Source organism: Aedes aegypti, chromosome 2, assembly GCF_002204515.2.
Source record: "Aedes aegypti strain LVP_AGWG chromosome 2, AaegL5.0 Primary Assembly, whole genome shotgun sequence".
NCBI lineage: Eukaryota > Metazoa > Arthropoda > Insecta > Diptera > Culicidae > Aedes > Aedes aegypti.
Genome location: NC_035108.1, coordinates 335,535,107 through 335,546,674, shown reverse-complemented (window position 1 = coordinate 335,546,674; position 11,568 = coordinate 335,535,107). Strand labels below are relative to the sequence as shown.

Below are 11,568 nucleotides of genomic sequence, written 5' to 3'. Positions count from 1 at the left end.
CCATGCGTCAAGATAGGCCGAGAAATTACTTGTCAGCAGCGAATACTTAAACTTAAATACAGTATACTTAAACAAAATTTCATGGTAATTATGATGCTTCGCTCAAACAGCTTTCCAAAGAATTTCTGTTCCATGACTCGATGTTTCCATGAGTCTATGATTCCTTCAGATATCGACTCATGGAGGTTTCTCCGATCGAGCTGAAATTTTGCACAGTTGTTATGGGACCTAAATGCAATCCAAAAAGTGGACTGGAGCGAGAATCTAATTTTTGTCCCACACTAATGCCCATACTTCGTGCAATTGAAGGAATAAAATAGACCCCGTTTAGCAACCTCATTGGAGTCGAGTTTTATTGCCTCGCTATACGAGACTGAGATCTCTCACTTCACTCCACTTGTAGAATGATTCAAAATGCCTTTCAAATTTCTAGGAAATGTGATAGAAAGCAAACGAAAAACGAAACCTACATTTAAGGTTCAAAAATAAATCATTTTGTTTATTTTGCTTTTTCAGTTTTTAAATCGCCATACATTTGTTCATAGTAACAATTAGTTAGCAAATGGAAATTCGCTACACTCGAATTTCCATGTCGAATAAGTTATTCAGTGCTAGTAGGGTTTCAAATACATTGTAGTAAATATTAAAATATTTTTTCTTGATTCTCAGTTCATCGCGCTACGATCCGGCATAGGAGAACGTATATTAAAATATATATATTAGTCTGAATAATCGAACCAAGTCTCGTGAATCCATTGAACACAAAGCTCTACCATGTTGAACAAACTTGTGATGCCTATTACCAAAATAGAGTATCTAAGGTATTACTAAAAACGGACTCACAAATTGTTTTCAATCGAGTACGACTGAAGAGATGTATCGTGTAACGAAATGACGTTTTTTAAAAAGCTAAAATTAGTATCAACAACACAAAATAAAGCTTCCGCTACTGAAGATATACATCTGAGGACGAGAAGTTAACGATTCTCCTGACCTGAAGCACGATATCTGAATACATGTTTTAACTCGCTCGATTCACTCCGATTCCGCAAACGCAACCCATCTCCACTATGCACAATTTTCTGACTGACTGACTATTAGGCGAATCGATGTCCATAATCGATTCGATTCCCCATTTTATCTGCATGCAAGCGCATACTCATCGATCGTTCTTAGCTTAACAGACTTATCACTGACCAGCACCATCTGCCGGCCGTTGGCCGCGTTGAGAAAAATCTTCTCGCGCATGGCCACGTTGTCTCGGGTGATACGCCGACTGTCCGGGCCCTGCAGCTGCTTGTGATTGGTAAAACACGTAGTGAGATCATCCAGGCTGATTGCCAGCAATTCGCCGCTCTGGAACGTGGTGCAGTGCAGTCCGAGTCCGTTCAGGGTGGATGAATCCGTGAGAATGCTGGTGCGGAAAAATAAGTTTTATTAAAAGTGTTTCAAATGTAGGGCTGGTAGAAAGGTCTTTTTTAGAGACTTGGTCTCGATTTTAATGCAAGTCTCTTATTTTAATGGAAGGTCTCTAAAGTCATTTATTTACTCAAAATGGTCTGTAAAGTTACTGTTCTCCTTCTCTTGGCAATGAATTCTGATTTGGAATACCTAACCGGGAAGTTCCGCCTCCGCAACAAGCAGTAGCTCAACAAAATGCGAAATCCGAAAAAAACATTCACTTCGGCGGAGAAACCGCTTAGTTGGGTTTACAAAGCGCACTGCCCAGCAAAACGCTAAAAACAGAAAAAATACTCCGATGGTTAAAACAAGGAAACCGCTTGCTTGGGCTTGCGAATCGCAATCTATACTGATTCTTACAAATTTCTGAATAGGTATCCTTGTATGAATTCTGAGCAAGATTTATATACGAATTTTGGACAATAATTTTGAAGATTCCAAAACAAAATAAATCTTGGGCAAACTCAAAAAGGCTCTTGCATATGATTTTCATTTAATCCTAGGCAAGATAGGTCTCTTATAAAATCTTGAATTCCATCCTCGTAAAGTTCATGGCTGAAATCATGACACAGCTGGACTAGGTGACTCAAACCTGAGCACAATTCTCACAAAACCCTTGGTCGAATTTGTTTGTGCACTACAAACAAATTGTCTCGCCATCAAATACTGTTTCTGACATTTGGCCCGCGGTTCAAAAAGTTTGAGCAGGCCTGATCTACAGCGTATCTCAGGAATTACTCCACAATTCTTCCAAGGATTATTCAGGAAATCTTATGAAAACTCTTCCAATTATTTGTACAAAAGTTTCTTCAGAAATTCAGCTGAATGTTTTTCAAGGAATACCTTCAGAAAATTCTTCAAGATTCTATCCAAGGATAGAAATGATTATTTTTTCAATGATTATCTTCTTAGCAACTCACCTACAACACTTCGTTCGGAGTTTGGATGTTTTCCAGAGATCGTCGCAAGAGTTCATCTGAATGTTCTGCGAAAGTTTCTTCTGAGATTACTAGAAAATTTGTTTAGCCATACTTTCCGTATTTGTTCAGGGATTTCTTCAATAATTTCAACCCTGGATAAATTCTATGATAATTTGCTTGGAGAATTTTCAAAGAATTTCAGCGCCTTGTGAAATCTTAGGTGTAATTTCTGAAGGCATTGTTTGATAAACTCTTGAAGAAACGACGAAACCACAATTCTGGGGGGAATTGGTGGAAACATCTCTGAAGAAATTATTGCTTCAGTTCTCGAAGATGTCCTAAATGAAAATCATGGACAAAGTGCTAACAAAATCGATAAAAAATGATGATATCTTGAACGACTTAGGATATTCTTGAGAAGAAATTCATGGTGGTGTCTCTGGAGAAGATTCTGGGGTTATCCTAAAAAATCCAGGATAAATTCATGGAGGAACTCTCTGACAACACCGTTCAATTATGTTTAACTATTACACCACTTTGTGATAATGAAATTGAGCATATTTGTAGTTCCCAGTCGAAAGTTCATGCCGATTGCTAAGCTTTTACTACTATTAATCTTGAATAAAACTGTATGTCTGACAGGATTTTCCCCAAAAATTCTTATACAGTGGCCTTTCTACATCTCGATATCGAAGGGACCATCGAGATAGGGAGAGTTTTTGGTCTAGTAACCTTCGATAATGGCCATATCGACATACGGAGAGAAAGTCGGGAACGAAAATTTAACAGAAACACATCGAGATATGGAGAGTGAAATTGTATGCAGAATGAAGGGACCGAAGAAATTGAGAAGCAGAACATCGATATGCAGAGAATCCACTGTAACACTATAATCTCCTAATTTCTGTTTGGATAATTGTTTGTTTCTTGGTTCCTGGGTGGTCTCTTTCAGCGCAGTTAAGGAATAAAACGATTCAAATTGTTAACTAAAAAAAAGTATTGCATCAATAAAAAAGCTTTATGAGTGGATCGCTAGCAAATCCATTTTAGATTATGGGAAAAATATAAACTAGACTGTATTCATAATTTAAAATTGAGATTTTTTTAAATAGTTCACTTGTAGAAATTGCCTAATTCCGCGCACTTTTGAAACGCTTTTTCATATTCCGCGCAGAAGAACCCCTAATTCCGCGCACTCGCGAAGCAATCAAATTAACATTAATTTCAATGTAAGGCAGAATTCATTCATTACGTAACGCTGAAATAGAAAATTTACAACCCCCTCCACCCTCCATAATACTTTTTGTATAAAAAAAAGTAAACTTTTGTATGAGCCGTTTAATTTTATTTCTTATCAGATTTTTATGACCATCACATGAAACAAAGATAAACATTTGTTATGGTCTTTTCATTAACGTGGCATTGATACTTGTGAATTTCGTATAGGGGAATGTGGGGCAGTTTGAAGACCTTAAGGAAATTCGATAGAAGTGCAGAAAATATTATAGAATTATCAGTTCTTTGTACTATTTCCAACAATTTTTAGATCCGCACGATTTCCGTTGTCCTATAAAGTTCACGAATGAATGAATGATTTTTCAAAATTTGTAATTTTTCGTGTCGATTTTTTGTCGATGATATGAGCAACCTATTTTAGATTGTGAAATTATCTCATAGAATCATGTAATTTAATTATTTTGTTCATGATAAGTAAATTTGAAAACTTTAGCCGCTATACAATTGAAATCAACAAATAGAATTATACTGTGGACATTTTTTTGTGTATTTACTCAAATTACCTTACTTTTTGAACTTGTGAGCGGACTACTGGAACATGAGCGGATACTGGTAAATACGTTGATGGTATTTCGAGTATAATTTATTCATTTTTCTATTACTTTAGAAAACTGACTTATAACATACATATTGCTTAATTTCGTTACCAGCTTTGGAGTTGCATTTTACTTCAATTGAAATTTCAAAAATGTATGCAGTTTTCAAGAGGTGCTCATATTCCAATCCATTGGCGAAACCGCCCCGACTACCCCTATAGGTATTTGTATTCTGCATTGTTCATACAACACAATAATCAGTTCGCATTATTGCTTGGAATCGATATGTCTTAAAAAATTCAATCAATTGTATCCGCTAATGCCACAAGTACCTGAAACTTAAATCTGTTAAGCAAACTAGAAACCTCAGAAAATCCATAAATTACGTCTCACAAAATATGGCCATTTGCCATCTTTCTTCCCCGTATATCATACTTTTTGTTATTTGTGGTTCACAATGTTAAGTAAATTTTGTGTGCACAGATGTATAGATTCTCTCCTCTTGTGGTATATTGTTCAGACAACAATTTTAAAATTTTTATGGGCTTTGATCTTTGGATAAACTTTTCCTCTCACCATGAATGACCACGTGGTTTCTGGACGGTCGCTTTTAGTTTCCCTGTAAGTGAGCTTTCCCGAGATTCTGCTTGCCCGTGAAACGTATTTATGCATGAAGACACTTTTCATTGAAATAGTTAGATGTGAAGACGAATATAGCATGTTTAACTTGTTTATTGTTCAGCGAAGAACAGTGCGCGGAATTAGGGCATTATAAAAAAAAACTTGACCTAATTCCGCGCATTACTTTTTGGGATAAGACTCAATAATTATGCTAATATTTGATAAAATTTCATAGAAGCATCATGAAACATATCTGTAGCAAGTAGTTCCATTGAAATTGCATAAAAAATAAAACATTTTCAATAAAAAAAAACGCTTTTGTTTTTGTCCTACAGTCTTAGCACGGACGCTAAGGAAATTATAAAAATGGCGTCAACGTCGACGGGCCTCCACTGATTATTTTTTTACGCCGCGAAAAAATGCCTTATTTGCTTTTATTGATGATTCGAACTTATTCTAAATAGTAGTAGCATCAAATGGCATTGAAAGTTGTTGCAATATTGATGTGTATTTCCATATATAAATCGTTTTGTATGAAATGCGCGAAATTAGGCAATGCGCTGAATTAGGGCACTTTACGGTATAAGGTATCAAAAGTTCCTATTTTAAAAGCACTAAGTCGCCACCAGCCCTGCAAGTGTAATAAAGGTCTGGAAAGCATTGTTTAGCAATATACGAACCTGCTAGATTCCAAGGGTACATCGTAGGTTTGCACCAGATGCCACGAACGTTTGTTCATATTGATGGCTAAAATTTTGATGGTTTTGCGTGTGGGATTTTCCCCGGCAGACTGACACATTTGAATCAGGAACAGAGCGCTGTCATCCTATAAAACAGAATTGAAGCATATCAATAAATGTTAATCATAGGAACATCTTTCGCGCAAAGATACTTACATTTTCCGTGTGAATGAAAGCAGCTAACGGCGTCTGAATGTCCACCTTCAAATCCACTGTGAACATCAAACACCCATTGTCGTAGTTCCAAATGGCAACCGTAGTGTTCCCCAGACCGATGAGTCGTTTTTCGTCCAAACACCTCAAACTAGATATCTTATGCGTCACGGTGGGAAACTCCCGAATACTCGCCAGGGTTTCCAAATCTGGCGTCAGGCTGTACTTGCACATTCCGGTTCGGTGCTCATTTTCCACCAACTGCTCGTGCCAGCAAATGATGAAGTAGCGCGACTGTGGCAACGGGATGAACAGAACGTCGGATATTTCGCTGAAACGGAATATTTGTCAGTGGATCACAACTTTCATTAGGTATATTTGATCGACGAAACTTACCTTCGCACAGTATCCAGCTGGAGGGATTTCATACGAAGGCTGGGCGTATCCTTGCCTTCTTCGTTCTCACCCACGAAGTAGCAGTTGACGTAGAGCGATGCCAGCGGACACAAGCGAGCTTCGTCTTCGTCCAAGTTACGAGCTCGCGGTTCCAGGTAGAATATCTCGTCTTCGTTGAACCCGAGCCGATTGAAATTGGTTGGATCGACAAGGGTGTCTGTACAGAAAAAATAAATAAATGCAAAGAAGGTTATTAATGCGCAACATTCACTGAAATTCATAAAACTTTTAAATGGACCTGGAACAGTTCGTTTGAAACAAAACATTTCCACTTTCGTACACCTCAGTATATATCAAGCCAAACTTTTCAATCCGACGTATCTGCAAAAATAAACAAATCGAGATTTGCTTTGCATGGGCTTGACAAACGCATAATCTACCTATTGTGTCTATAAAAGTATTCCTACATCCATTTTTTGATTTTTAGAAATAAATTAAAATTATGCCCTATGTGCACTTTACTCAGTGTTTTTAATTTGGCTACATACACCCTTCGTTTGCAAAGCGACTCAACTGTCAACATTTTTCATGCTAGCACATACACCGTACATATGCTCATAGTAAAGCGACCTATATGTAGAATCAAAACATAAAATTTCGAACACCAGATACGTCATACTGTTTCCAGATCACTAAACATGTTGGAAATCGAGAGAATTGGATTTCCACAGTTGAGCGAGCTGACGGGTCGGCAAACTGATGTGGAACATCATCAGTATTCGGTTTAAGACAATATTTCTCACCAAATTTTGCACAAGAACTGTTCTCCTCCTGCTTTTGTTATTTACGGCTCCGTCCGGTGCTCCTCTTAATCGAGTTGAAATTGGAAACATTCGAAAACTAATATTCGTTGTCGTTGAAAGTTGAAACTGACGAATTGACTAAGTTTAATAAGTTTTATGGGAATTTGCAAACCGGTGTATGTGCAACTTCAAAACAATACTGGTGTATATGACGTGACGGATGTGCAAAACGAACTGTCAAACCGACGCATCAAGCAAGGTGTATGTATCAATCAAGGTATGGTATCGACGAATCATCCATGGTGTATGTGAGCAGCACAAAGCAAAAGGGTTTATTCTCTAATTTTACCTGTTTTTCAATTAAATTCAAAACAAATCGGATTTGTTTAATAGTGGTTAGAAACAGTGTTCTTTTTTTCAACTTATAGTAGACATCGCAATAGAAAAAATGCAAAACATTTTAAACAGGATTTAAAATGCTTTACAATATTTTGCATCGCATTTTTCTCGAAACCATCCGAGTGTTAGATACGCCGATTTGAAAAATCATGCTTGATATGATCTTTTGCAAGTAAATATCGTGATACACACACAAGCATATCATAAACAACGTTTTTGAAAGCGAAGTTTATCTAGAAAGATGAAAGCAACACTATGATAAACACTTGAATGACACCAAAAGCACGAACATGCAGGAACATCCGAGATTTGTCGGGCTACGTAGAAAGTTGACCGTCCATGCTATATCCAAAGAATTTAAGTTCTCAGCCATTGTAAGTAGCTTCTTCTTTTTTCTAACATTACGTCCTCATTAGGGCAAAACCCGCTTTTTCTTCTTAGCATTACGTCCTCGCTGGGACAGAGCCTGCTTCTCAGCGTAGTGTTAAATGAACACTTCCACAGTTATTAACTGAGAGCTTTCTTTGCCAAAGTTACCATTTTCGCATTCGTATATCGTGTAGCAGGTACGATGATACTCTATGCCCAGGGAAGTCAAGGAAATTTCCATTACGAAAAGATCCTGGACCGACCTGGAATTGAACCCAGACACCTTCAGCATGGCTTTGCTTTGTAGCCGCGGACTTTAACCACTCGGCTAAGGAAGGCCCCATGGTGTATTTACGAAACTCAAATTCCTTAACACCCCATTTTGCACTTCCGTCAAAAATCACACATATTCATGATTATCTCAGAGATCTGTCATAGGATCCTCATAATTGTATTTGGCTTTTGATATACACGACGAGAGAATGGCAGGGCTGTCCTTTGTTCAATTATTCAGGGTGTCTACTCATTTACAGAAATGAAATTCCCAGAGATTTCCAGGTTTTTCCAGGTCAAAAAAATCTAGGATGTATAAATTCTCCATAATGCATAAATGATTAACGAATAGTTCATTTTACATGACTAAAATTTATTTTTAATAGTATTTTTGATTTTTATAAACATAATTTTTATGTTCGGTTTGTTCTAAACGTGTGAATAGCATCAGAAAACACACAATAAAATCCGATGATTATTTTTTATTTCCACAAAATTAAATATAAAATAATCTAAAAATACCTCAAAATCAGAGATGAAAAAAATAGTCTATCCGAACTTAAGGGAAGAAATCTTTCCCTTGAAATGGGATTTTGAATTATGGACATCAGCGATACACCCACAAAATTTCTCTAGAGGGCGTTTTGTTCGTTTTTTTTTTAAGATTTTGTCTTGGGGAAATTGGGTTCGGTAGCGTTTGATCGTTTTGGAAATAGAATTTTAAATACCTCTTGCCTGAAAAAACAGACATGAACCAAAAAGAATATAAAACAGTCATGAATCATGAATACGAAAAGAAACCCAACATGAACCACGTCATGAGATTTTAATTCCCCATTTGAACGGACAGTCCTCTAAGAATGATTTTAAGAATTTTTTTGGAGTCCTTTGACGTTCCGACAAGTTATCCTGCTTGTTTTACTGTGGATTTCTTCCACATCTCACTCCAACAATCTCACGAGTTTGTTTTGTGGTTTTTCAAGAAATTTCTAAGAAGCTCTTCCTAGAATTTAGTTTTGGATACCTTCAAGAACTCCATCTGGAGTTTTTCTGGGAATAACCATAGAAACTACTTCGGAGATTCGGAGAAATTTTCAAAGGAAGTCTCAGGTTTTCAAGAAATGTATCCATTGATTTCCCTAGGACTCACTTCAACATTCCCGTTTAGAGAATCTTCAAAATTTAAAATTCATTTAGTTATTCCTGTTATTTTTTTTTATTTCCCAAAGAAATCTAAAAAAAATCTAGTCTGTTTTCCAAAAATTTCTCTAGGAAAATGTCGAGGGATTTATTCAGATTTGTTTGGAAGAAATGTTGAGAAAAATCCGCGTGGAATTTCGAAAGAAAATTTTGGTTTGTGTTCCAAGTATGCCTTGATGAATTCTTACGAGGATCTCTGAAAACACTACTGTATTCTTGATGAAATCAATCTTAGGATTTTCTGATGCGGAACCTTGAATGAAGTTGTGAAGAATCCATGGAGATTGGCAAAATTGTTTGAAAAATTATGAGACATATGTTTGAACCACATCAATAATAGTTGGTAGAAATGCTGAGAGAAAGTTCTGGAGTAACTTAATAAGGAATTCCAGGTCAATTTTTGAGGAATTCTTGGAAAAAAATCATATGAAAAATTAAAAAATCGGCGATATCGAAATGGAATCGATATCGATATGGAAAAAAAACCTTTGTAGAAGAACATCATTAGGATATGAGATAAATCTCATAGAAGTAACAACTGAAAAATCGCTGAATGAATCAGTGGAAAAATATTTGGAAGAAATCCTGAGATAATCACTGTTATTTTTTTTTCTCAGAGTGATCTATGTGAAAATTACTAGAGGTAATAATGTTGAAAAACTCTACGATTTTCTTGACAACATTTTTGAGGGAATTCATTTGAGCATCCCTTAAAAAAATGCTGATAGCATCTATCGAGAAGTTTATAAAGATATTCCATAAATAATACTAGAATACCTGAACCATTCCTGGAAATTTTCTTCAGAATTTGTGGAATAGCTTAGCTTAGCTTAGCTTAGACTGACTACACATATCAATGGTTGCTATTCCGTGATTGACCGAAGTCAGTGAAAATGCACAAAGAATCAACTAGAAGTTTGGCTGGGATTGGCCATAATCTTCTTCAATGTGCATAATTCAGTGCCTCTATTTATACAGGGTCAATAACGGCGCCGGCCACGTCCTTGCAGTCAGGTGGGATTGGGGGAAGGAATGTTAGTGTGTAACCTTTGCTATTTGGAGACCGTGTTTGCCTCTGCATCTCCACAAAGGTTACTGGGAGGGATGTTTGTTAATGGGAAGGATCGTTGGGTCACAGGATTCACTTTGATAAGCGATTAGACCATGATTAACAATGATTTGTGAGATATATACATGCTTATTTGTAAATATAATATTTTCATTTGATATGGACAATTTCTATGTAGTGTAAAATTATGCCGACACTAAAGGTGACGAACCATTCAAAGTTTGTTGAACAAATACCTAAATGTAACATTCCTACAGCTGTCAGGAGGAAAGCATGTGTTATTATATTTTACTTATTTGAAAAGAAACAAAAAACTTGATTGGTTGGAACATCATAGAACACTCTTATTCTTATGCCGACACTTACAGTGGCGAACCATCCAAAGTTTGTTGAATAAAGTGAACTTTTCGCAAGTCCACACTTGTAGTGTCGAACCATTCAAAGTTTTTTTTTTTTTAATTACAAAAATAAAGGTAAAAAGGGGTGTTCTGAAAATAAAAAAATGTGAAACATAAATAATTCATGAATCAGAGTTTGTGTCGACACTCACAGTGACGAACAATTCATAGTTTGTTGAAAATTCATATTTACGTCCCACAATTTTAACGATTAAATGTGCAGTCATACATATTTTATAGATTAGAAATAGTAGCATGAAACGAGCTCACCAATTGATCCTTTATCCTTCACTGTGCAGCCACAATCCACTCTCAGCCTCACTCGTTTGCTCGGCTATATAAAAGCACTCAGAAAAAAAAATAGGCGCGCGACCCGAAAAGGAAAAAAAAAACTTGGCTTTCTTGACGCACTGCCCAGCAGCAAGCGTCAAGGTCAAAGGATCAAAAAGAACTAACCGATCACGCCACTTTTTCACTTACTAGACCGACGCGCGACATGTTTGATCCTGCCCTCGTCGCTGGCCCCCGTAGGAGCAAGCGTCAGGGTCGGTAGATCAAACAGAACTCATTTCCTTCAGAATTTGTGGAATAGTCGAAAAACATTTTTCTGAACAAATTTAGATTGTTTTCAAAGGGGTCGTCCATAAATGACGTAGCTTTTTAGGGGGGAGGGGGGTCTTCACGAATTTGTGACGAAGTGTGACGAGGGGGAGGGAGGGGTCCTAGCAGGTGGACGTAGCATTTTGAATCAAGTCCGTAAAAAGAAAGGCGCTGAAAAAAATTGCAGACAATTATTTTTAATGAAACTTCTTTTATTTTACTTATAAACTTGGGTTATAAAATTATGATTAGGCTTCAAAAAATTCATATGACAAGATTGAAACTTTGATTGAACGTTAGATTTTCTTGATAAATGCAATCAAACAGATGTTTT

General features: G+C 36.6%; 1 protein-coding gene across 1 annotated transcript in view; it reads right to left on the bottom strand.

Annotated features, from left to right (window-relative positions):
- Positions 1-471: 471 nt before the first annotated feature.
- LOC5577187 overlaps positions 472-11,568 on the bottom strand; it is a 53,889-nt gene continuing 42,792 nt past the window's right edge. The window contains exons 3-6 of the mRNA XM_021846014.1: positions 6,124-6,340; positions 5,731-6,058; positions 5,515-5,660; positions 472-1,414 (exon numbers count right to left, since the gene is read on the bottom strand). Of these exons, the coding sequence (XP_021701706.1) occupies positions 1,138-1,414; positions 5,515-5,660; positions 5,731-6,058; positions 6,124-6,340 (968 nt within the window). The 3' untranslated portion in view covers positions 472-1,137. The remainder of the gene's footprint in view (positions 1,415-5,514; positions 5,661-5,730; positions 6,059-6,123; positions 6,341-11,568) is intronic.